General features: G+C 46.8%; 2 protein-coding genes across 2 annotated transcripts; both read right to left on the reverse strand.

Moving 5' to 3' along the window:
- Window positions 1-290: 290 nt before the first annotated feature.
- cat (catalase) lies at window positions 291-9153 on the reverse strand. The gene is made up of 13 exons (XM_076049266.1): window positions 8994-9153; window positions 7381-7552; window positions 6566-6676; window positions 6166-6296; window positions 5743-5847; window positions 5313-5438; window positions 5025-5216; window positions 4569-4721; window positions 3844-3982; window positions 3153-3283; window positions 1614-1721; window positions 1045-1128; window positions 291-948 (listed from the first exon to the last, which is right to left on the reverse strand). Exons 1-13 carry the CDS (start codon window positions 9057-9059, stop codon window positions 883-885), a joined length of 1584 nt encoding a protein of 527 aa, XP_075905381.1. The 5' UTR covers window positions 9060-9153; the 3' UTR covers window positions 291-882.
- A 2624-nt stretch (window positions 9154-11777) lies between these two features.
- Window positions 11778-26191, reverse strand: syt12 (synaptotagmin XII). Its single transcript, XM_076049268.1, has 8 exons — window positions 25888-26191; window positions 19476-19536; window positions 18760-18953; window positions 17825-18232; window positions 14170-14385; window positions 13440-13560; window positions 13215-13348; window positions 11778-12142 (listed from the first exon to the last, which is right to left on the reverse strand). The coding sequence occupies exons 2-8, from the start codon at window positions 19519-19521 to the stop codon at window positions 11969-11971; spliced, it is 1293 nt and encodes a 430-aa protein (XP_075905383.1). The 5' UTR covers window positions 19522-19536; window positions 25888-26191; the 3' UTR covers window positions 11778-11968.
- Between the last annotated feature and the right edge of the window lie 629 nt (window positions 26192-26820).

Consider the following 26820-nt stretch of genomic DNA (forward strand, 5'->3'; position numbering starts at 1 on the left):
ATGGTGATGGACAGACTGAGAATAAAGAGATGGAGCGGCAGTTTCCTCTCTTGACAGGTTGGAAATGTTCTGTGTCAGGCAGCCTGAGTCTGTCAAAAGGCACTGAGGGAGATGAATTTTGTCTGTGTGCGTCGACGACACAACAAGAAATTGACCAACATGTGTCACATGTTGTCAGTGGTACATTCAAATACATTAAAGTTGGTTAGAAATTTCAAAGACTCTTGGTTAACAAACGACCAAAGAAGACAAAAGAAAAAGTGGCTGGTTTAACACACAAAGAATTTCAAATTCAGGGGAACAAAAGGAATCAATGAGAAGGTTTGTGTTGCACTGCAGGTCCTTCTACTGGAGGGTCGGGTCGGGTCGGGTCATGGAGTCCTGGTGGTGAAACGTGTTCATGAAGTGGCAATGGGAGGAGTCACCGAGTGGCCCAATCACGACTTCAGTGCCAGAAACAACTGAACACACAGAATTCTCTATTGTTGTGTATTGTTGAATGCTCTTGACTGGAGCAGGTGCTGGTTCTGGTTCTGGCTCCAGGTGGCACCGTGAACACCCTGCCATGAACAAGTTATCTTTCCCTCCCGATAAAAAAAAAACAAAACTGATTGTTTTTTTTGTTTGCTTTTCTTTTTCATATCATATCGGCTCTTCACAGTTGCTTCACTAGTCAAACCACCTGTGATTCCGTCAATGGCATCAAGTGTACGAACGAGTGGCGGCCAAGCAGAACCTCCAACCTTTCAGTGTCATCGCACAGAGCAATTAAAGGCTCCAGTCTAGTATTAATACAGCAGGAAGCAGCAGGCGGTGGGCGAGCGAGTGAGCGGCCAAGCCTCCAAGGAAGAAGAAGCAGTCGTCGGCAGGAACCTGAAGGCATCACATCTTGGAGGCGGAGGAGAAGGCCGAGGCTCCTGGACGGCTGTAGACGTGCACGTTGTTTTTCTAGAGGAGAGAGAGAGAGAGAGAGAGAGAGAGAGATGAATGCTGGGATGGTCCAGCAATGACATCATCACCAGTGAGTGAGTGACAGTGTGTCACCTTGCTGCTGTCCTCCTGGTGCTGGTCCAGGAGCGTCTGGACTCTGCTGCCATAGTCTGGATGGATGGCTCGCAAGTTGTCAACCTGCAGGAAGACAGAAAGAAGAAAACACACATTCAGCTTCCACGCCTTCTTTTCTCCAGATTCCCATGGTTTGGAAATCAAGCTGCTGACTGTCAACACATCAGTCAGTGCCCCCCCAACCCCCCACTGAAGCCACATCCTGTCAGGTACCTGACAGATTATAAAATCCCCAGAGGCCGACCACAGAACAACAACAGAGTGCAACAGGAAGTCAAACCAACAGGAAGTCATTTCAATTCTTCTCTTTGCACCGAGTTTGCTGCTCCAACTATCAACAGTTCCCCAAAGTGGAGGAGGATTCTCACTCTTATCTGTTAACCAATGCCAGTATTCAGGGATTTCACAATGACTGCAGTCACACACACATCAAACAGCAACCCTGGCGTGAGTTTAAGTTTGCAGACTGCACTGACCGAGGCTGAGGAGGTCAGTGAACGCACCGTCACGTCTGCCTCGACCTCGGATCAGCCTGAAGCTAGACTCACCATTCGCTTCTGGATGAAGAGCTGCGCCCCCTTCAGGGCGCCGGCCATGTTCTCACACAGGCGCTGGCGCTCGTCCTCCTTCAGCACCTGGCTGTAGAAGGTGCACACCTGCAGCACAGACAACACACACACACACACACACACACTTTCAAAATGAGGTGACGCAGATAATGGAAACCCTCTTATGCTGTCTTATATAAATGTATCTTTATTTTATTTTTTATTCAATTCTAATTAATTGTACGCCTGATTATAACTGTCTGTTTTTTTTTTGTCCCCACCCCTTTTTTTGTCCCTCCTTTCTCCTTCTTTTTTCTTTCATTATCTATAAGGAGATGCTTAAAGGATATGTAATGTTGAGCAACTTGTATAACCTCTTTCTTCCAATAAAAAAAAAGTTTAGTAACAAAAAAAATGAGGTGATGGAAATCATTCTATTAAAGAAAAAACAGTTTTACATCTTTTTTTTTTTTAAGTCAGCTTGAAAAAGATGCACATGTTGACAGACTTGATGAGCTTGAGGATCTCAGGTAGTTTGTTTTGTGTAGTCAGGTAGTTTGTGATGGTTTAGACCAGCCGTGGGCCAACTGCTGGCTGGCGGCTCACAATGGGGCCCACAACGTGCCTATAAATGATTATATAATAAAATTCATTCATTTTGTTTTTAGATTTTCTGACTTACTTATTATTAATATCATTTAATATATGAATGAATATTTGGGCGGGCCGGATGAGTTGATGGTTCATTGGTTCAGACAGTGCAGCAGCCTGGTTGTGCTCAGTGGTTGTGGGTTCAGAGAGCAGGAGCAGCCCTGGAGGGTCTGGATGTTCAGCCTTCAGACCATGAGAGTCAGGAGAAGGTTGAGAAAATTGCAGCTGTGTGTGAGCGTGCACACTGGTGAGCAGCTTCTCGTTGTGCAGGAAGTGGCTTTGTGCGGTTTTCCATCTCAGCAAACCGACAATGCAAAGCAAAGCAGTGCCGGAAGACTGATGACTGAGGTGCTGGTGTCACGTGTGCTGGTTGTGCTGTGTGCTGGTTGTGCTGGTTGGATGGACAGGTTAGTGAGGGTTTGGCTCCGCCCACTGAGCCTTGTTTTTGTGTCATCTGGAGGAGATGCCGAAGCTTCAGTGCTAACAGGAAGTGAAAGTGGATGGAGTCAAAGAAGCTTTTAGGAATTCAGTGATGTTTGTGACCATGGAGTGAGACAGCGCCACTGCAAGGAGCCTTTGGGTAAAGCGTCGGTCTATAGTTGCGTTTCCATGACAGGTTTTTGCAAAATAAAAGCCTTATTTCCACAATTTTGATTGGCAGGTGTTTCCACTGAATGGTGTGAAGATCATCAGCCGCAGTTCTGCTCGAGTCCTGCAGGACCTCAGCTTTTCAAAGAGCTTCTCCCTCATTCCCTGTCTACTTCCTGGTGTAAATCTGCAATGCTTGTTGGAAACACAGCTTATTATATCTAGAGATGCTAGAATGAATATATAAGACACAAGTCAGTGAGTCAGTCGGTGAGTATTCAGGTCGTCCTCGTTCCTCACCTGAGTGACGTTGTCCTCATCGTCAGTGTTGTAGCGCGCCACGTCAGGTGACACCTTAAACTTGGACTCCACACACTGCGGCTGCGTCTCCGGAGCGCTGAAGCTGTTGGGATAGTAGTTTGGAGCTCCACCTAGTGGCAAGAGGGAAAAAACCACACCAAACGCCGTTGAGTTGAGTTGAGTTGCGACAGAAAGAAGAGGAAGAAGAAAAGAGGCCGATGCAACTGAGAGACATAAAAATAAATAAATAAATTGATAGATAAATGAATATTTGCATCGTCACATTGCACTCAATATAATGATGGTGACATTTATACCATATCGATTTCTGTTCAATAAAAAAAAAGGCTGTTGGAACTGGGAAATATAAAAAATATGGGATAATCGTATATTGCATAGTGACATTGAACTCAATATAATATAGTAATATTAATATTAACGTAAGCACTTATTTTGAGCACTACTGAAGAAATGTAAATAATTTGTATATGTAATTTAGGTCCATTTCTTTTGAATTCACTCTGTGCACTGTGTGCTGCTGTAACTGTGCAAATTCCTCCAGCGTGGGAGAAATAAAGGCTTTCGTATTCTTATGATGGTGACATTTAGATGGAATGAAAAAAAACGAACAAACAAACATCACAAACACAGACAACACACAAGAGAGCGGCGTCCGTGCCACTGATCCCACCTTGGTTGTCAGAGAAGCACATGGGACCATCGCGCTGGTAGTTGGTGACCCGGGCTTTGTAGGGGCAGTTGACAGGGATGTGCAGGTAGTTGGCACCCAGCCGGTGGCGGTGGGTGTCAGGGTAGGAGAAGAGGCGGCCCTACACACACACACACACACACACACACACACACACACACACACACACACACACACACACACACACACACACACACACACACACACACACACACACACACACACACACACACACACACACACACACGATGATGCTTCTGAATCTCACAACCTGCAGGTGACGCTAGAAATAAAGACTCAAAGTTTTTTATTTGTCTCTTGTCCCAGCAGTGAGATGCTGCTGTGGCAGAACCCGATGTTATGGTGCAACAAGGAATAAAGAAAGTGTGGGGGGAAAAAAGTCGTAGAAATGAGTAGAAAAGTGGCAACTTAAATAAATGTTTTACAAAAGTACAAAGTTAAAAAGATTTTAAAAAGTGGCAAAGTACAGATAGAGGTTCCTGAAGTGTTATACAATATAATATAATAATTAGTTGCAACCAATGCAAAGTATGACACTCTACTATTGAGTATATAATACCATCAACAGTAACAATAATATCAGTGAAATAATAGCAGTAATAATACTACTACTACTACTACTAATAATAATAATAATTATAGTGCAGTGCAATATGACAGCGATGATGGAGGCGAGCTGGTCTGACCTGCAACATCTTGTCAGGGCTGGCCTCGATGCCCGGCGGCATGTTGCTGGGGTCAAAGGCCAACTGCTCCACCTCTGCAAAGTAGTTTGCTGGGTTCCTGTTGAGCACCAGTTTCCCCACTGGGATCAGTGGGAAGTCTTTGTGGGACCAAACCTGAAGGACAAGGTGGTGAATTCCACTGGTCAGAGCAGAGCCTCAACTGGCTCAACCAGAGTCTACCCCCTGCTGGAGGACGCAGTTGTGATAATCCCGTTAAATACACTTGTCTTGTTAGAATTAAACTTGTCATTGTTTTTTTTTGTCCTTTTCACCAAGACAGAAGCTGTAGGAAACCAGTACCAGACCTGAAGTACAGTTCTTTTCAATTCATCAAAACCACTTAGAAAACCACAAGACTCGGGCTCGAGTCTGATTTTGCGACAGGATTGGGTTTGATCCATCGTCGCACTGCAGTACCTTGGTGAGGTCGAAGGGGTTGAACGGGAAGGTCTCGGCCTGCTCGAAGGTCATGACCTGGATGAAGAAGGTCCAGGACGGGTAGTTGCCGTTGGCGATGGCGTTGAACAAGTCTCCGATGGCGTAGTCGGGGTTGGTGGCGGCCAGCCGGTCGGCCTCCTCCACCGCCAGGTTCTTGATGCCCTGGTCCGTCTGAAGGAACCAGAGCCGCAGGAGGAGTCACGTGACGTGAGGTGACGGAGCGCCCCAGACAGGGGTCAGGGGTCAGGGGTCAGAGGGGGCACCGACCTTGTAGTGGAACTTGCAGTAGACGGCCTTGCCGTCGTCGTTGAGCAGCTTGAAGGTGTGCGAGCCGTAGCCGTTCATATGGCGGTGGCCATCGGGAAGACCGCGGTCGCTGAACAGGAAGGACACCTGCAGGGACAGGAAACAGGAAACATCAGCGCCTGGAAAGATGACGTTAATGCCAAGATAAGAAGGAGAATAAGAATTTATCCCTCATTATCAACTTTTAACCATCTTCAGAGGCGTTTATTCAATATCATTTCACGCAACCAATCCTCTGCATTCCTCTCGGTCTATGACTGACCGAGGTAGTCAGGGAAATCTCTCTTAGCCCTTTGTTTGACGTCTGGCTGTAGAAAATATTTCCTCATCAGCACTCAGCTCAACCTCTCCCAATCGTTTTGTGGCAGCGCCCCCTGCAGCAGCTACCTACCTGGTGCAGACTCTCAGGCCTCAGGCTCCAGAAGTCCCACACCATGTCCGGGTCCTTCATGTGGGTCTGAGGGTTCCGCTTCTGGGAGTGGATGAAGGAGGGGAACTGCACAGAGCGGGGAGATGATGACGCAACACGTTTCACATCGGCGGTTCTCAACTGGTGGGTCGCGACCCAAAAGTGGGTCGCCGAGCGGTTTTTATTGGGTCCCGCCCACGTTTTTAAAGGGGTTTTTAAAATACATACATGCATCTATAGAGAAAATGCTGGCCATTTATTTTGCAAGACACTCAATTCAATCATTTATTTGGTGGACTTGACAGGAAGTGACCAGCGTTCTTATTTTTGTGGAATTAATTTGGGCGGCAGCTTCATGAGGAGGAAAACAGGGATGTGGGGGCTGATACTCCACCAGCCACTGACCAGCAGGGCGTCCTTGATGAAGAAAATGGGGGTGTTGTTTCCAGTCAGGTCCCAGTTGCCCTCCTCAGTGTAGAACTTGACAGCAAAGCCTCGAGGGTCTCGCACCGTGTCTGCAGACCCCGACTCTCCAGCTGCAAGACGCCACAACAGCTCACTCGCAATTTGGAAAAAGTCACTTCAACCTCTGCCAGAGTCGCACTTCAAACTGAGAGAGCAGATATTTCATGTTGTTCATAAAAGACTTGTGAATTAAAATACAATTTATCATTGGGCCACAGCGAGGAATGAATACATGCGATACAAAGTAACTCAGAAAAGGTGTTTGGCTGGATGCTGCAGTGCTGAGGAAAGTGTTTCCATCACTCCAGTGGTCGCTCTACTTCAGAGAAGGCTCGCTTACCCACGGTGGAGAAGCGGACAGCGATGGGCGTGGTCTTGCCAACGTGCTCAAAGACTTTGGCTTTGCAGTAGCGAGTGATGTCATGCGTCACCTCGAAGTAGCCAAAGGCACCTGGGGGGGGCAGAAGAGTTGTTTCTTTGCTCTATACAGCAGTAAATATTCCCTGATGCTGTTGACTGATCAGACTGGGATAATGTTGCCTAAACACTTTTTGCTTACGATGCCTCATTTTTTGCCCCCAAACCTGAAAGTCTTGCTCAGATTAAAGTGCTGAGCCGTTCCACAAACAGAAGGACTGTTTGCACAGGTCCAGACTCAACAACAAGCACTTTTGGAGGTTAGATGAATATTATTAGAAAATACATTTTTTTTCATGTTGGTGTTGTCGTCATTGCGCTGAGCTCAAACGCAGCTCTAATACAAACTGTACGACAAAGTAATTTTTAGACTATTTATTCCAGAGGACCCTTGGACAGACTGGTGTAGAACTACTGAGCCTGTGAGTCGTCACCATCCAGGTACACAAAAAGAGTGAAGATTCAATTTAACCAGCAGAGGGCACTAAAAAGTGAGTATATGTGAATCATTAAACTGAACTTTCAGAGATGTCCTTTGTATCATTTTGTTTGTTTACATTGTGAATCTTGCATAAGATAATTCATTATATAATAGGACACTTTGATCAACGTTTGTTTGAGTTTAAAGTGGATTGAACTCGGAATGAAGTAAAAAAAAAAACAAACAAAAAAAAAACGCACAAACCACACAGACTTTGTGATGGTGTTTAGGACAAACTCCCCTCTGACGCTGCTCACCTGCACCCTTGGCGTGCACCACTCTCTCTGGGATTCTCTCCCGGTCAAAGTGGGCCATCTCGTCAGTGAAGACTACGTCCTGGACCAGCAGAGGTCCTCTGGGTCCTGCAGTCTGCAGGTTCAGCTTGTCCCCCACCGGGTGGCCCGCCCCCGTGGTCAGCGTGTCGGCTTTCTGCTGGGCGCACACAAGTTGGTCAGAGCCGCTGCTGGTTGTTGAGAACTCGGTTCAAGCAGAACATTTGGCCATTGTTTGTCTCATCAGATAAAATTCACCATGGATGCGAGAACGTGATGACATGAAAGATCAGCTCATCGACCACAAACACATTCAGATGAAATGTGAAGTGAATAGTGGTCGGTTTAAATAAGTTGTTAGCATATTTCGTTTTATTGGACATTGGTTTTCTTTGAGTATTATAGCTTGTGTGCTTTATTCTTACTTTATTTGTTTAACTGACTTAGTACTTGTGTTGTTGTTGTTTTTTGCTCCAATAAAGAAATGAAAGAATTAAAAAACACAATAAAATGGGGGGGTTGGTAACTAGTGCTGACAACACAACTGTTTTGTTAGCATCAGCAAGTGTGGCTTTCTTTTAAATGCTGAGTGAGACCTCCCTGAAAACACCAATAACGGTTTTGGATAAACGGGTGTGTGGTCAAAGATAATCCAAAGCAACACGCTCAGTGTGTTTGTTCCGCTGCGGCGGTGGTGGTGGTTACATAAGCAGCAGGAGGTTCAAGTTCACTCGCTGACGGACCTTTGGACAAAGACCCACACTGGTCAGAGAGAGCAGCCCCTCCTGAGAAAGGCAGTGCCACGGGCTGTGACGGAAGCACACTGCATTCACTGGATCAAAAATATATTTAGGCACCTTTTCTCGTAATTATGAGATAAAATAATGAAAAAGCAAACTCCAGTAAATCCTTTCTAAACAGTGGCCAATGATGGCGCTATCGCAGGGAATACTGGGAAATACTTGCATTTCCTCAAACTGAGAATGGTATTAATATTAATATGTCAACACTGCGCAGGCATCTCAAATGGTTCCGACTGTTCAGGCGGAAAGCCCAGTCAGTCTGACCCGGTGCTGGATGTGGCTCTCTTGTCTGCAGGAACAGTTCAATCAACACAGAACGCTTCATGGATACAAATCCATGCATTTGAAACGCGTCCAATCTGGTTCGGTAGTGACTGTAAAAACCCGGAAGCCACTTGTAATAATTACGAGATAAGGTGCATGTTTTTATTTTTATTTTAATCCAGTGAATGCAATGCGCTTCCGTAGGAAGGAACTGGGTCTCAATATCTGAGCAGGTCCGACTGATACCTGACCGTTGAACCTTAGAAAGCTAGCTAGCTAGCTAGCAAAATACGAACTGCGACTGAGGGAGTTGGTTCCATTTAAGAAGGGGAATAGACACGTTACACAGTAGCTCAATATAACAACTGCAACTACTACTACTACAACAACTGCAACTGCTACTATAATGGAAACGCGTGTGTAGTTGACGAGGAAGACGGAACTCGCTGCAGCAGTATCCCCATTTGACCTGTCACCCACTTTCTCCAGCAGCACCGAGTGGCGCCACACAGCAGCTGGTGATCTACAGACCTGCGAGCCTCTCCTCTCCTTCCACATCTTCATCTGGTCGGTGGTTTTCTCCCGGTTCTCTGCCATCTCGGAAATGTCGGCGCGACTCTGGACGGTGAAGGCTTCAGGCGGTGTGACGGTGGGTGTTGCGGAGATAAGCGTTCTCTCCTTGATATAATGTCGAGGAAAGAGGTCTTTGCCCCGACACGCCCCCCCCCCGCTCCTCTCGTCTGATTGGCTGGCAAGAGGAAGTTGACCTACTTTGCGCAGTCGAGATGAAGATAACAAGCAAAAAAAAACAAAAAAAAAAAACAACAACCTCAATTTCTGTTACTCAACAGTTTACTCAGAAAAGCAGGTTATTGTGCATCGCTGGATATCAACCGGACAAGTTTAATCCATGCCCGCATGACAGTGCAAATAAAAGCGAAGGGAAACGGGCAACAATCCAAAGTCGGGGCCAAGAGTATCAGGAATGAACTGCGCTTTATTTTAAATGGCATTCACACGGTAGACTTTTTTTTTTTTTTTAATTTATTATTATTTGTTTATTTTTGCTTTGAGGCACATTCACATCAAGTGCTAAATAACTCCATGCAAGGTGGGATGAAGGCTGCAGCTCGGTGGAAACTAGGGTCAGTGCTGACCTACTAATGAGAAGTATTGCTTCATTATTTGGCACAGAAAGGGAGTTATTGTGAGACGTGTGAATGATGTGGCCTGGGGCGTTGTCTCTGATTGGCTGCCAGAGGGAGGTGAGCGGTAAGGAGAGATTCACACACCCAAATACTCAGAACAGTGGGTCCACTACACAATGTTACCAGCAGGTTGAAACAAAAAAGAAAATCACCAATTTTAGCATTAGCCTGGATCAGTCCCAGAGCCTGATGAGCAGGTGGAGATGATGCGACTGAGGACCAGGGCCAGTTCTGGTAGGGCAGTTTGAGAACATCGAGAGCCAGTTTGCTGAATGAGTTGAATTCCCAGAGGTCTGTGAGTGCAAGTCACAATTCGGCAACAATGTTGGCCAAGAGTACAGAGCACACGAAGCTTGTGTTGGCTGTTTGATAACGTCATACAACAATAAACTGTACAATTGGAATTTAGACAGGAAAAAATAGCATTGCACTGTCTTGTAAATCTGGTAAAAGAGCCAAATGGAGGAACGTTGAGTCTCTTTGAAGATATTCACATTCCATCGCTGAGGTTTCATCCATCCTGCCAGAAACTGAAGAGTCCGGTTGTCTTCCTGGAGGTGCCTGGGAAGCTGATTCACATCAACACTGTATTTACACCATTAAATGTATGTGACACGGCTTATATTGCATTTTTATGGTAAAAAGAGACAAATGTAATAAGGTATTTATAAGCTTATTACAGCAGATTTTTTACCACCCTGTTACAACTGCTACAAATTACAATTATTTAACCTGGATAAGAGTACCTGGATGTGTGGTTTTGTTTCTTTTGTTTCTTTCTTTTTTTTTTACTCTGCAAAAGCACAACAAGTAGTGAACATAGTGAGGCCTCGGTTATTCATCAGTCTCGCTGCACATCCATGGAGTGAATACCTGCAGTTTGTAAAGACGACTTGTTGTTTTTTTCCTGAAAGAGAAGTGATTTTTGCCCTCCTGCTCAGTCTGTTCTTCAGACTGCCGTCGCAGCAGCAACCATGCGGTGAGCGTCGGGCAGCGGTGGCCAAGGAACCCGGCTGCAGTCACAAATTAAATTCATCATCTCAGAGTTTTCAGGGGGGAAACGTGTCTCTGGCTCATCCCACAGTTTGAGACGACAGATGCTGTCGTCACTCCGCAGCCAAACAAAACATGCAAAACACACCAAACACAGCATCTATACACACCTGTTCACATGTGCAGCATTTAGACACAACTGGCGTTGGCAATTCAGGACCATAGCTCGAACCAATAGAAAAAACTTAGTGGAATGTACCTTGTGAACAAACCTTCAAATAATTCAGATTTCAATTTTTCACTTTTTGACAACGTTCTTTAGATGCTGCTTGTGTTGCTGTAAAATGTTACATTAAATTCTCTCCTTTTGTCGACGTCTGTGTTGCCTTTTTGGGGAAAATGCTTTTGATTTTCTTGAACAGATTCGACCGTCCAGATTTAAAGCAGCACAATTATGATCCCATCTCTCATCCAAACTACTTTATTTTTTTAAATTTTTTTTAAAAATATAAACGCAACAATCAGCAGCGGCACTTTGTCTGATAGCAGGCAGAGGAAAACGAAATGAGACTTTTGATCAAGCCTGTCTGGGTCTTCACGGAGGCGTTGGCCTCAGACAGACCTCACTGGTGAATCACCAGCCTTTCCCAACACCAAAGACTGGAGGATCTTAAAACCCTCACCTCAGGGATTATTGGAGCATTTAGGGCAGGCGTGGACAAACTACTGGCCCTCCCAACTTGAAGAAATGATATTAGTAGTCAGTGAGTAATAAAATAGCTGTATGTTTCCAGTGTTTCCAGAGTCACTTCAATCAAGAGCTAAACACCCTGGTGGTCCAGGATGGTTCTGGGTCGTTCTAAGAGCTAAACACCCTGGTGGTCCAGGATGGTTCTGGATGGTTCTAAGAGCTAAACACCCTGGTGGGGCTTCAAAGACACTGACTTGGTTGCAACTTTGCTTTGCTTCATTTTCCATTGACATTAAAGCAACATGTTTTCTATATATCCCAAAATAGATTTTGTCCTCCTATGAGGTGGCTCACCAAAACATCCATCTGCTGCTGCTCCGCTACCCCTCTCTGGCACACTTTACAGCCCACTGTTGGCCCTCCCTCACCTGGTTTAGAGACTATTTCTCACGTCCTTCTTTCTTTCGAAAGGGCCAACAAGTACAAACACGTAGAAACGCACACACATAGATACACACACTGTCCCTTTGCCCACGTATGCCACCGTAGAAGGAGAGAGTGGGGGAGGAAGGTGGAGACGGTGGTGGATCAGTGTGGAGGTGCGGTTGCAGGGATCAGATCCTGCGCAGCGGGTGCCACATGGACACGGGCTTCCTCAGGGTGGCCAACATCTGGTTCCAGTGGGTGATGCCCATGCCGCTGGCCTCCGGGCCGAGGATCACATGACCCAGGTTCTCGCCCCGGCTGTCCTCCGTGGTCTCGGCCACCGTCACCCTCAGGGACAGTTCCTGCAGAGGCAGCGTTACACAACAGCTGCTGCGTGAGCGTGACTCAGCATCACCGTTGCCACTTTAATTTGGTGGGTAAACACTCGCTTGTGTTTACACAAGCAAACAAACTGAGCACGTAGCAGACGCACAACACTAGACTTGATATCAGTGTATCTGAGGCTTAAAGGTCCAGTGTGGAATATCCGGCCCGATTTATAATTTGCATACTGGTAAAAGCTTATTAAACTGCCCATAAATACATAATAATAATAAAAGTTTATATGGCAGTACAATAAAAGTCATTTGGTTTTCCTTCCCTTAGAACGGTTCTCACACACTCACACACATGTATGTGTGTGAGTGTGTGTGTGTGTGTGTGTGTGTGTGTGTGTCAGAAATATATATATATATATATACGTAACACAAAAGGTAAGGAAATTTGTGTTTGGTATGGTATATTATTTCTTTGTTGTAACAATGCTTCTTGGAAATAAATCTTATATGGTTGGAACACCTGTTTATTCCCCTTGTTTATTCCTCAAATGGTGCCACACTTGTAAGCAACATGTGTTTGTAGGGTGAGCAGCAGAGCTCAGTATCTGGGTTACGCCCATGAAAAATGTGACAAATCTTTTTCTTACTTTTTGTGTTATGTTTATAACATTATGTTATGTTTATATCCAAAAGTCAACAGTCTAAGGAAGCCTGGTGTGGACAATCCAGCTGTCTGACAACATAGCGTTTGGTATTTAGGGCTGAACGCTAGGGGGCGTCCTCAAATAAACCAACCAAGAAGACGAAGAAGAAGAAGAAGGGGGACAAGGTACCCAGGTTTGGGTGCACAGGGCCACCGTAGTTCACTGGCAAGCTCAGGAGAGGGAGGGAGAAAGAGAGATGCTACAATCTAAAATGTAACCACTTGATGTTGCTGTTTCTTCTTCAAAATCTCCAAATATTCCACACTGGACCTTTAATATGAGCTTTTGCAGGTGCAGGCAGTGGAGGAAGAAGCTCTTTTGCAACTGTTATTCAATGTTTGTTTTAAACAAACATAGAATAACATACACACACACGCAGCACAGTTTCCTACCTGCAGGACGATGGACGGCACTGAGAAGATCATGGCCTCGTTGAAGATGGGGTTGGTGTCATCCCTCTTGGTGGAGGTCTTCTTCTTGCTGATCTTCCGGCCGTCTTGCAGCAGATAGACTTTGACAAACGGATCTGACAACAACAACAACAATGAGAATGAGCGTGAAGCCTGACTGCAGAGAAAACATGCAAACAACCCAGCGACTAGATGAAAGCCTCTGACCTGCAGTGGTCTTGTTGTTGGTCCACACCAGGTTCTTGCACTTGGCAACCACCACTGTGAGGCGCTCTGCTGTGGGTAAATAGCTAAGAGACAGCAGAATCTCCCCAACTGCATCTACAGCCTGCAGAGCCACACACGAAAAGAAGGGGAAGCTGTTGGAATGTTGTCATCTTGTACTGGGTAATAAGGGGAAGCTGTTTGAATGTTGTCATCTTGTACTGGGTTCAAATTACTAGTAAAATTACTTACAAGGCAGCACCAACAACTTCTAATGAAATGGTTCCTCAGAAGAATTTCTGTCACTGAGAGCAATATAAATTAATTTTAGCAAATGTCTTTTTTTTTTGTTTTGTTCTCAAGCTCCATTGTGAATGATTGCAGATTGCAATGCTGGTTTAGATGTTCTAAAGTGCTTAGAATGGATTCCAATGAAACCTTTAACTCTACTAGAACTCTTCCAACCAGTATACTGATACTGATCAATACTGATGGGGATGCAGCGTAAAACAGGCATGTGTCATCATCATCATCATCATCATCATCATCATCATCATCATCATCATCATCATTGTTGCTGTTGTCCATTACTCTGTAAACAACCTACTGGGTATTGCGAGCAGTTCTCTTGAACTACCAGCAGAGGGACACAGACGTCGCTCATGACTTCCATCCATCAGCGTGGAAGGAATGAGGTCCCTCTCTGCGGGTGGCTGTGGGTGACGGGACTCACCTTGTTGACGTCCTGGAGGTAGAGCCAGGCGTTGAAGGGCCTGAAGCTCAGGTCCAGGTCCGACAGCTTCAGGTCCGCCACGCCGGCGCTGATGTTCCTCTCATCGGCGTCGATGCCGAAGGCGGCGAAGCGCAGGCTGTACTCGTCCAGCATGCACTGCTCCATGGGGACGGAGTAGTGCTCGTCAAAGATCACCGTGAAGGCGTTCGTCTGGACCTGGTTTTATTTTTAAGATGAAGGAAGCAGAGAACAGACGGAATGAAGGATTTGTTGTCGGGGTTTTTTTTGTTTTTATCATGACAGGTGTTCATCATTCATCTGCATCACTTCAGTCCTTCACGACTCCTGGAAGTTTAGTGACGTTCTAAACTTTCAAAAAGCAGATAAATAGTTTAAAAAAAAGGAAAAAAAAAAGAAAAATGGGCATAAAAAGGACATTGCAGTAGGAAAATAAAGTACACGTATGAAAAATAGATCTGGTGGATTGCACACACAAAAAAACCCAACACAGTTTCAGTGTTGGAAAACCCACAAAATTCCTAATATAAATATATATGTATGCCCTAACATCTAACTAAATGTTCTTTTGAATTGTGCTGGCCTTGAATTTTGTTTTGTCAAGCAGGTTTTTAAAAAGCCAGAGACAGAGAGAATCCAACCATGTACCATGTGCACGACTGGAACATAGAATGAGGGCGAGGAGAGAGGAGAGCTGTGCTAAGTTACCAGGCAACTAGTCAACGTGCAGGCAAGATTTAATAAGCGGCCTCGGTCTTTACAACTGTGCCCGAGGTGACGCAGGTGCACCCAGGAGAGGAGAGGTGGCGCCGCATACAAAGGTGGCTGCTCCTTTCATACAAACACGTCCAGGCACAACAACATCAAACATCTGCTGCTGCAAGGTCAGCAGGGAGGCTTTGATAAATCAATATCTCACCGCACAATGAGAGAAAAGAATTCACGGCCCACGAGCAGCAGAGCTGGAAGAGCTTCATCACCCAGGAGAACATGAACATCCCACCATAACAGAGAGACATAAAGCATCCATCCTTGACTGTGTGGATGCTTAATATGTAGAACAAATTCATATAAATCTCATCTCTTCATCCCATCTGCTTTTAAATATTTCTAACCTTTTATATTCTGTATATACAAAGGGTGGAATATATTATTATACATTATTCATTTCATACCCCTGCACTTTATAAGAGTTATTTATTCTATCGCTCTCGCTCTCTCTCTCTCTGTATATATATATATATATATATATATATATATATATATATATATATATATATATATATATATATGTATACATATATATATATATATATATATATATATATACATGTAGACAGATAGATAGATAGATAGATAGATAGATAGATAGATAGATAGATGAGAATAAAGTTGAATCTAATCCAATATAATCTCATCTAAATCAGGCAGTTGGTCCCGTCCCGTCCTGGGCTCTACATCCCAGCATGCTTTGCTGCCTGCCTGGATCGGCGCCTCACCCCCACAGGGAACAACAGCAGTGTGTGAGTCAGTACAAGAGGCAGGAGAGGAGCTGAAGGAAAAGGGCAACGTACATCATGGCAGGGGAAGGAATGCAAAGGCACGAAGCAGTGACAGCAAATAAATATTGGCTGAAAAAGAAGGGAGGAAGAAAAGGGAGGAAGAAATGGCATTAGTAGATGGATGGTGGGATAGACACGGTGGAGGAGTAGAAAGGGATGAGAAAGGCCAGAGAGGCAGGAGTCAGCCCACCACCAGACCACCATCAGCTCCACTCATGATGGTGACGATGATGTCAGCACTTCCTCCTCAGGATGCCGCATCAGTGGTTCCTTCCTCAGTGACTGCACCCAGCTGGGCGCTAATGTTAATGCTAACGTTACTTCACAGCACACAGCAGTGGTGGTGGGGGAGGGAGGAGGGCAGGAGGAGGAACTGACTGCGAACAAACTGTACTCATGAGGAAAATGTGTGAGGCTGATGACTCACAACCCCCCAGCCCCCACCCCCCACCCCCCTCCAACACACACACACACACACACACACACACACACACACCCCACACCCCCGCCAGGTCTCTCTGGCAGCGTCTGAGTAAGGAGGACAGAAGGCGGGTGGCAGGTGCATCAGATGAAGCTGTGAAGATCCGGATCTGAGGCTGGAGCTGCTTCACGGAGGGACTGTGAGAAGATGTAAAGAGAAGGTGATGACAAACACAATGTGTGGGAGGTGGAGGTGGTGGTGGTGGGGGTCATCATGAAGGAGAGATTTATCCATCTATCCATCTATCTATCCATCCATCCATCTATCCATCTATCTATCTATCTATCTATCCATCTATCTATATGAATGCTGCAAGCTGCCCAGTGACACAGTTAAACTGCCCACTAGTAATATATATGTATATGTATGTATATATATATATTTTTCTCTTAGCTGTCCATCATGAGGACGCTTGCTTGCGGGATGGGGGGAAAGGAGGAGGGGGGTTCAGCGACATTGCCGCTGATGCCACTTGATGTGGGTATCGAGGCCGATACGTGAGCCAATCATGCGTCCGCACATGGGGCAGGGAAGCCCCACGGCTGGGAATACGCGGGCTGCCCTCTGGTGGCGCTGGGCATGTCTCTCTGCCCTTCTCTGCTATATATATATATATATTTTTTTTTTTTACACACACACACACACACACACACACACACGCGCGGATCGTCATCATGGTCGTCGCTGACAGATGGCAGCAACGAGCCTCTGAGCCGCCAGACGGAGGAATCGACCATTCTGGACCAACACATCCAGAATTTAATCAGAGTGAAGAACCTTCAGCTGGGATCAGCTGGAGCCCACCTGCCCTCGAAGCAGCAGGGAGGTGGCAACGTCGCTGCCGCGAGGCCCCAGACCCACTTTCATCTCCAGTGGGCGGAGCTCAGCTGGAACATGTTCACCGCTAATTAACCATCTGTGAAAGTGTTTGCTTTCGTTCCGCTTCTCCCTCTGTCCAGAGGCTCCACTCCATTAGCAGCGTCTCTGCTCTCGTCTTTGTACTCTAACGGCGGCTAATGAGCAACTTCTTCATCTTTAACAGCAACCAACGACAACGCGCTCGCAAGCCAAGAAATCTCCTTTTTTGTGCAGTGATGCAAACACAGCGTGCCCATAAAGTGTGGGCAGGCGCGGCAAGGAGGTGTGCGGTATAATCTGGATCTGGAATACCAGTGGACCAATCAGTGACCTCTGCACCAATCCACGCTAGTCCCTTTAGCATGGAGCCATCGCAGAACCAGCTTCTCCATTTCAAAAACTGATTGAACTTTTTTTCAGTTTTCTAAAAACCGAAAAAAAAAGGTTTCAGATGGGAGCTCTGCGGGGTTCTATATCTATTCTTAGCAAACTAATTTGGCCGTTACTCAGTAAAACATGCGGACTGACTGTGTAGCACCACCTACCTTAGCATGTCAGCTGACAAGGTACATTTCTTTGACTTCTATTGGGAAGTTTTTAATGCCAGTGAATGGTGGAGTTTGGTTGAAAGTTCTTCATGCTCCCACAATCTCCAAATAGAATTCACAGTGACCACGTGGCCCAACGTGAGTCAGTGTTTTCTTTTTGAAGTGAGCAGAGTGGAAAAGCGCCTCACCCGGGTCACCCCGACGTTGAGCTCCTCGGGCCCCAGGGACACTCTGATGAAGCAGCCGGGGAAGTCTCCCTCCTCCCTCTCCAGCAGGTCCTTGCCCTGGTGCAGGCTGAGGTGCAGGGTCCCCGCCGCCCCCTGGCCCGGGTAGGCGGGCGGCTCGAAGGCCAGCGTCACCTCCAGCTGGCCCACCGTGAAGTCGTGGCCGAAGTTGTTGGCGATGGAGGAGATGGAGCTGAGTGAGTCGGTGGAGATGGAGCGGTGCAGCTGAGCTGCGCCGCTGGGGTCCAGCTCCCGGCTCATCAGCTCCAGGTGGCCCAGCTCCCTCAGGCCGTCCGGGGTGTCGCACAGCGCCAGGCTGGGCTTACGACTGGAGGTGGTGGAGGTCCGCCGGTGGTTGTTGGCGGCCACTCGCTGCAGGGGACAGAGGCGAAGGTTTGAATTGATGATTGGAAAGACTAAGGTGAACAAAGTGGCTCACAATCACATGATCTAATTGGCAGCCCTGGGCCTTTTGTTTCCTGTCCATTTCATATCAATGCATTTCCTATCAATAATCATCTTCTTAATCACAGTCTCACCAGTGAAAAGGCTAAATATATATATATGTATATATGTATATATACATATATATATATATATATATATATATATATATATATATATATATATATATATATATACATATATATATATATATATATATATGTATATATATACATATATATATATATGTATATTCTACATTATGCTGTCCCGTCCTTGATAGCGTCCATCACTGTGTAGGATCTTTCCATTCTATAAGCTAAAATCTGGTTCTTACAATTTCCCCTCTCTCTCTCTCTCTCTCTCTCTCTCTCTCTCTCTCTCTCTCTCTCTCTCTCCTCTCTCTCTCTCTCGGCTAAAGGGCAAGTTTTTACTTTCCCCAAACACTTCAGTACCTTCTGCCTGACTTCTGAGAAGGAGGTTCCATATTTTTCCTGCAGGTATCTGTAGTCAAAGTTAGGGAAGGGAGATGGTGCCGGGAAGCTCCCAGACTTCCACAGCCTCCAGATGTTGAGCCCGGCCACCACCAGCAGCACCAGGACGCCCAGCAGGTAGATGCCCACCTCCCAGCCAGGTGGGTTCCGCACCACTGAAAAAGGCAGACGAGCGGAGGGTTTGTCAGACAGTGACCAGATTCCCCATTTTAAACCCTGTATATCACAAACCAGGTTCGTTCAGGTCTGACTGAGTGCAGCACCTGAAGCTCAGTCAGACTCTGTATTAATCTGAACCAACCCGGGGAGACTTTTGGGATATTACATTGAATATAAATGGTGTCAGAGCTCATACTTAAAGGTCACAAACAAGCTGAGCCTTGTGGATAAAATCTCAGCAGCCTCTCCAGCCACGATGCTGCAGCGGCTGGTTTGCTGTGGATGAACTGCTGCGGTGGGTTCAATCTGCCTCAATCTGTCGTCTCTTGTGAAGAAGGACAATAAAACGTCCCCAGGAATCGGCCAATTGAAGCTGTCGTAGGTACGCTGATGCCACATTAGATCTTCGTGGGGGTTTGAAGCTCGAACGTTAACGTGTCAACAGCCAATCAGACGATACTCCCACGATAATACTGAGACAATCAGAGCAGACAGGTCAGTGCGTCTTGTCCACTCACCACTCAGCTGGTAGCCTGGTGCATCTCCACCCTCAACCGAGTTCATGGTGCAGCAGCCAGCCTGCAAATGAGACAGCAGCAAAGAATAGAGTTGAAAAGAGCCCCCTGGTGTCTGTGAAAGAGTCTGAACGAAAGTGAAGGTCAGATACACGTTCACAAATGTTTATTCACTCGTGGCGCTTTGTCATTTTCACAATATGGGCCTTCAAGACACAAAATAAAATCTATGTATTCACACTCGTGACGTCCTGATGGTCCTTGTGTGAAAAACACATTCCAACTTCTGAGCGAACTGGAGCTGCTGGTTGCAGCATCACAGTGTCTGAGCGCCATGTTTGTTTGTAGTCCTCAACAACGACACTTCCTGTTTCCAGCCGCAGCAACTACAAGACTTCATTCATTTTTACGTTTTTTTATTGCAACCATCGCTCGCTCACCTCCCAGTGAACTCACTCAGCAGCACCAGGTTCTGATTTATAGTAATCAATACATTCACATTCATTACTCTCTCTCTCTCTCTCTCTCTCTCTCTCTCTCTCTCTCTCTCTCTCTCTCTCTCTGTAGCACAACTTCTCCTGGCGACCTCCTCTTCCTCCGCAAACAGCAAAAAATAGATCAATGGGCACTAAAGTAGGACCATTTCTGTGTGACTCACCCCCCCCCCCCCCCCCAAACACACACACACACACACACACACACACACACACACACTACCCCCCTTCCCTCTCCCCGCCTGACGGAATCTCCCCCATATGGCTCCGGGAGAAACAGGAGCATTACAGTAATGATATATGGTGGTGGAGGGGGTGTGGCGGGGGTGGGGGTTGGGGGGTGTGGCGGGGGTGTGGGGGTTTGACTCAATTCTGCTGAGCGCTTTGCGAATGGCGGTGGCCGTGGCGGCCAATTAGAGCGGCTGACGCAGTGCAGAGCCACTGACAGCTGCTGATGTACCATTAGTGGAGGGAGAGGGAAGTGGTGGGAGAGAGAGAGAGAGCACCGCCCCAGCCCCACCCACCCCCAACCGGCCTGGCCAGCAGGCTCGGCAGCTCATGGATGGAGAGAGAAGTTGGGGAAAAGGTTCGGGGCGAGGGGTGGAAAATCACATTTAGAGAAGTGTTGAGAGGATCTAGCGCCTCCGTGTGGCTCGACAGAAGTTTCCCTCGTCTCGTGGGCTGTTGCTGAAAGGCCCAGTGAGCAGGATTTAGAACCATTTAACTGTCAGAAAGGATACTGGAAGGTAATTAATTCATGAGTTAATTGGGATTAATCCCTCTGACACCTGGAGGTCAGAGTGAAACCACCAACCTCCACCTGGTTGCAGGTTTGCGTGGCTGTGTTAATGCTCTCTGTTTCATTGGATAATGATCTTTGTTTCATTGTTTCTTTACCATCTGCTGATGCTTGAAGGCCTGTAATAACCTTATAATAACCTTATAATGATGATAAAAGCCTTACAATCTTTCATGGATGCAAGCCATGACAGTCTACATAACAACACACACACACGCTCCGCTTGGCAAAGAAAACACAAATAAAAAGTTAATATTATTCAGGCTGGTCTTAAAGACACTTTAGTGATGATAATATATCTTATTCTTTTTCTTTTTGAAAGAAATTTGAGCCCCCCATTAAATTGTTGCTTTGAGCCTTTCAGGGGTCCCATGGGTTAATGTGGGGGTCTCGGACCCCCTCCGACCCCCTGTATGACTGAAGCTGGTGGGCAGTGGCAGCAGCTGCAGTCCAGGCTGAAACCTGAAACAACAACAACTTTCAATGGTTGGATGAAGATGAAGGATGACGATGAAGATACTGCAGGTGTTGCTATGGCAACAAATTTGACTCCAACGAGAAGGTTGTTGTTGTTGTTGTTGCTGTTGTTGTGTTGGTGAATCCGGTGGGACGGTGACGTCCAGCGGCGCCACCGTGTGCCTCATCCTCCAATCGCGTAGCGAGAGGAAACAGTTTGCATCAAAAGTGTTGCTGCTGACGCTTCGTCAATGGCAGTAGTGGAGTGGCAGCTACACACCACATAAACCCTAGAAAAGGTCTCCAATGACCGCACAATGACTAAAAAACACGCAAAGATGCGTATCAGTCTGTTTTTTTGACACATTGTTGACTTTCCTGTTTAAAAATATGATTAAAAGATTCATGTTCTGATCTGTTTGAGAGAACCAGCTGTTGCTTTAGTGTCGCTTCAGAGATTTAACTGGACTCCACCGACGGTCGTCACCACCGAGGCTCTAGAGGGTGATGACCTTTGTTAGTGAGACCGAGGAGACCAAACCAATGCTTGTCTGCAGCGAGTCGCTGGTGTGATGGAGAGACTTTTAATAAATGTTGATGTGCGTGAGGTGGTTATGTAGCGACAGGCCGCTGTAATGATCATGGAGCGGCCTGTAGTGCTAATAATGATGCAGCCGAACACCAGCGCTGAAATCTCTGACAGTCCTGAGGCTGGAATCACTGCGCAGCACCACACCGGCTCTTCGTGGTGTCTTTGCCTCTGTGCTGAACTTAATATTCACGACGCATTAACTCACAAAGGAACCAATACATGAACATTTTCAACACAAATCAACTCGCACTGGGGCTCACTGGGTTTCTATCGGTGCAGCAATATCGCATATTGATCCAGAACAATCAATAGTCGTCCTTTGTATAAAAGCCTGACTGTTATATACAGGAGTGATCTGTAATGTCTGCAGAGATGCTTCAAAACTGGCTTGACAGTTACACCACTATCATAGTTTATTATCTATTGTCCGACTATTATTAGCCTTTAGAATCGGGAAACGTCCGTCTGTTGAGTCTGCTGTTCTCACTTACTCCGAAAACATCCGGAATTCACCCCTTTGTGATGTCACGAAGGGAACAACAAGCTCACTTACTTCACTCCACTCCCTTGCGCTCCACTCGTTATGTTTGAAAGTGAAGCTTAAACCAGGCAGGCTGTAAACAGGTGGCTAAGTGCAGTGTTTTCTCTGGAGCTCTAGAAACTTTTCTGGATGGTTGATTTGAAATGAAACATCTGAAAGTGATAACGTGGAACCACGGAGGTCCAGTTCACTGAGGTTATGAAGTGATTGTAATCAAGTTGAGCCTCTTTCTTCTGTGCCAATCAAGTGTCCAGTCTCCATGTGGAGCAGCCTGAGCAAAATGTTTTAGTGGACTTTTGAACAGAAACCTAACATGAGTCTGACAACTCAGCAAAATAAGAACCAGGGAGGAGAAGTCTTTGAGGTGGCTGTTAAAAAGAGTCGAAAAGCATCAGAGCCGACGCCGCTCTGCTCCAAACAGAGACTGGAGTGAAGGAATGAGAGAGAGAGAGAGAGAGAGAGAGAGAGCGAGAGAGAGAGAGAGAGAGAGAGAGCGAGAGAGAGAGAGAGAGAGAGAGAGAGAGAGAGAGAGAGAGAGAGAGAGAGTGGGGCGGCACTCACACCTATAGTCAAATAGGAGAAGCTGGAGAGAAGCTGGAGAGAACCTAGCAGACACAGAGAGAAGATGCAAACCCCAGGCCCGGAATCAAACCCATGACCTTCTTGCTGGGAGGCGGCAGTGCTGACAACTGCATCACCATGTCACCCTCAAACTGTTCAGAACAAACTTCCAGATGGCACACGGGGATAAAAACCTATTTTAGAAATAGATTTTCCAGTCAGTTTTAACTGAAAGTTGAGTAGACAGGAAGTTGACTCAGCTGGGATCTGACTTGTCTGGGAGAATTAATGCGTAAATGTCGTCTCATCTTTGGAGAGAAAAAAACTCTCCTGAGAAATAAACACTCGTCAGTTCAAAGCCCAGTTGGACTCAGATGAGCTACAAACTAAATGCACAGAACCTCAAACGCAGCCTTCAGGAATGCAGACATCAGCTTCATTTTTTTGGAGGGTTGAGTTCAACGATGGGGGGAGTCTTCACTCTCGTTCATAATCGTTGATCCTGATACTATAAATATCCAGGATGATGTCAGCATCAGAGGCATGGAGCTTCTTCAAACCACAGTGAGATGCTGAGCTGACGGACATCAGCCCCCTCAGCCAGACAGAAGAAGCACTGCGTTGTGACTTATTGTCTTAGGATGGGGCGGGGGGTACTTACTTTAATAAGAAAGTGGCTGGAAGCCTCATTCAGCAGAGTGCAGACTGCAGCGAGGCCCAGATGTATTGATCCATGATTGGCTGCCAAGGGGATTCGGACAGTAGCATAGCAGCACTGTGGCAGCCTGGCTTCAAACTACACACCAGGCTGATTAAATAGCAAAGAATATTTCAGCCAACGTGGGATTAATAAACCCGCTTCATTCTGTTCTGTTCTATTGGACCAGGGCTGGGCAAACTGCGGGACTGGTGGGCCACAATGGGCTCTAAAATGTGCCACTGGGGGGCAGCGGAGCAGCAGCAGATGGATGGCACTCAGTTCTTTGCTCTTCTCTTGGTGAGGACATCTGGAGCGGCTGTGATGAAACCAAACCCACTTTGCAGCATCGAGGCTGCTGCTGCTTCCTCTCAGCTCAGGCTAGGTTCACTGGTTTTAGGCTGTGCCTCTTTTCTCCTGTAATGATCCTGATTGGTCAGACTCGCAACACTCTGACTAGCTGACAAAAAAAAAAAAAATCTGATCTAAACTTTCCAACACAGATTGGAAACCAGGCTTGAAATCTGGACCGACATCAGCGTCCGATGACACTTCAACTATCAAGCAGCCGCGACTCCAGTCTGGAGTGTGATCAGCTGATTCAAGTGAGTCTGCAGTGTCTCTAATGTGCGGATTCAAGACTGAGCTCCACACAGAGAAGATCCCACCTCCAACTTGACGTAGCAGATGTGCAATTTATTGTATGTATATATATAACTAAGTCCTCCACCACCACTTCACCACCCCCACCTCCTCCACCTTCACCACCTCCATCTCAGTGCTCTCAGCTTTTCAAATGTAATAAAAGCAACATTTCCCAGGAGTTCAACGGAAACCTGAGAAAGTGTGTGTGTGTTAAACAAATGGACGAGATGATTGCAGATGGTGCCGCAGGAATTGAAATTTGAGCAGGTGATATTTCAGCCCAGTAAAAAAGAAGTGGCAGTCTCTCTCTCTCTCTCTCTCTCTCTCTCTCTCTCTCTCTCTCTCTCCCTCTCCCTCTCTCTCTCTCTCTCTCTCTCTCTCACACACACACGCTGCACTTGAAGATGAGGGCCAGATCATAAAATCGGTGCTTCATTTTTACTTCCCAATGCTTGGAGCTTCAAACACCAAGATGTGTGTCCTCTGACTGACCGATCAAATCCATCTTTAGAAGACAACAACAACAACAAACAAACAAGCAAACACAAACCTTTCAAACACAGAGATCCTCCTACAGTTGTTTTTAAACAGTTAGAAAATGTTTTTTTAGCCTCAGAATATTCATATCAGCATCATCTTCCCTTAGAGTTCACCTTCTCTGAGCAAAACATGCGTGGAAGACCTACTGCCATCTAATGGTCAGAGAGTGTATTGCTATAACGGTAAAGCCTGTAGTTTGGAAGGAATTGCATGGAATTGCATGGCACCTCTTCAATATTAACATTCTCATTCGAGAGTGTGTGTTGTGTCTATCTACTGTGTTGAATTGTAATCAAAGCAGTCACATCACTGCTGCGCCTGGAGCTACGGCCACAAGGACTCCAACCTTGCAAAATAAACCAGCAGCCACCCAGAAGCTCCAGTGTGACCAAGTGTCAGCATCTTCTGCATCTTCTGGACAGAAGAACAATGGTTCTGTAGTTTTCACCCTTTTTCGAGTATTTAGTTCCAGATTCCAGCAGGTCAGTGTGATGAGATTGATTTTCACACACACACACACACACACACACACACACACACACACACACACACACACACACGCACACACACACACACACACACACACACACACAATTAGCCACATTGCACCTTTCCAGGTCACCATCAGTGCTGCTCTTAAGTTTTCATGCATGGTGCAGTAGCAGCAGCAGCAGCAGCAGCAGCAGCAGCAGTAACAGCAGCAGTAACATCAGCAGCAGCAGTAACAGCAGCATGACAGCAGCAGCAGTAACAGCAGCAGCAGCAGCGGCGGCGACAACAGCAGTAGCAGCAGCGGCGGCGACAACAGCAGCAGTAACAGCAGCAGCAGCAACAGCTGAGTGGACCCCCTCCTCCTTCATCATCTCCTCCTCCTCCTCCTCCCTGCAGCAGGTTCCGTCGTCAGTCCAGTCACAACAGTCCCGCTCCAAACACAATTCTAACTAACTAACTCACCACTAACACCACTAACTCGAACCCTCTCACCATGGCGGGTTAAACGGGGGAGGGGGGGGACAGGTGCGTGCTCGTGCAGGAGTGGAGCGCGGCGAGCTCATGCACGCTCAAAACGGCCTGAAAACGCTTCTCTTACCCGGAGTTTTTGGTGCAGTGGAGAAGAAGGAGGATGAGGAGGAGAATGGAGGGATGAAGATGAGGAGGGCAGAGCGACTCCACCGCTCTCCCTTCTTCTTCTTCTTCTTCTTCTTCTTCTTCTCCTTCAGGCGCTGCTCTCCATCCGACGACACCGATGTCCGGCCGGTGAGTGTGGGGAATAGGAGGAGGAGCAGGAGGAGCAGGAGGAGGTCCACCACTCCGCCCGCCTCAGCGCATCCAACCTGCGAGGGGAGGGAGGAACGGCAGCAGGAAGAGGAGGAGGAGCAGCAGGAGGAGGAGGAGCAGCACCTCTCCGCGGTTTGCGCTGCTGCTGCTGCTGCTGCTGGAGAGCAGCAGCAGCAGCAGAATTAACAGCAGGAGGTGGAGATGAGGTGGAGGTGGGCGGGGTCTCTGCAGCTCCAGTGTCCCGCCCCTCCCCAGTCAACACCGCGAGCACCGCCTGCTCTCACCAAGCACCGAGTTACGCAACGGATCGTCTGCGGGGGGATGGTGCTTAGACTGTGTGTGTGTGTGTGTGTGGGGGGGGGGGGTCTCCCTCTCTCTCTCTCTCTCTCACACACACACACACACACACACACACACACACACACACACTGGACTCCCCGACGCCTCACACACCTCCGTGTTCTCATCATCAGCTCTTCTGCCGGAGATGAATCAGTGTGAAAGTACATAAGTGCGCCGCCGGTGGACAGTGTGAAAAGACACCAGTCAGGCACGGAGGGCTCAGTGACCATCAACTCCTATCAACATTACAATAACAATAACAATAACAATAATAAATGGATGCCAATGTGGATCTTTCTTTATTACTCCTGCACAGATGGATCAGTAGCTCCACCTGTTGACTGACTGCTGTCATTGAAACACTGGGGGTCTCCTGGTCCCACCCAGAGTCTCCACACACAGA

The sequence above is a fragment of the Nelusetta ayraudi genome, unplaced genomic scaffold (assembly GCF_046127955.1).
Source record: "Nelusetta ayraudi isolate G7.1 ecotype Tasmania unplaced genomic scaffold, CSIRO-AGI_Nayr_v1 ptg000111l, whole genome shotgun sequence".
NCBI classification, from domain to species: Eukaryota; Metazoa; Chordata; class Actinopteri; order Tetraodontiformes; family Monacanthidae; genus Nelusetta; species Nelusetta ayraudi.

Bases quoted from the DNA above. Each gene is read 5' to 3' on its own strand.
- cat (XM_076049266.1), bottom strand. From the start codon at position 9,059: ATGGCAGAGAACCGGGAGAAAACCACCGACCAGATGAAGATGTGGAAG. The intron at 6,297-6,565 runs GTAAGCGAGCCT...GGCGTCTTGCAG, and splicing joins TGTCCGCTTCTCCACCGTGG to CTGGAGAGTCGGGGTCTGCA. The intron at 5,848-6,165 runs GTCAGTGGCTGG...CGCTCTGTGCAG, and splicing joins TCATCAAGGACGCCCTGCTG to TTCCCCTCCTTCATCCACTC.
- syt12 (XM_076049268.1), bottom strand. From the start codon at position 19,521: ATGAACTCGGTTGAGGGTGGAGATGCACCAGGCTACCAGCTGAGTG. The intron at 13,349-13,439 runs GTCAGAGGCTTT...TGTTGTTGTCAG, and splicing joins CAACAACAAGACCACTGCAG to ATCCGTTTGTCAAAGTCTAT. The intron at 12,143-13,214 runs GTAGGAAACTGT...CTGCCTCTGCAG, and splicing joins TGCCGTCCATCGTCCTGCAG to GAACTGTCCCTGAGGGTGAC.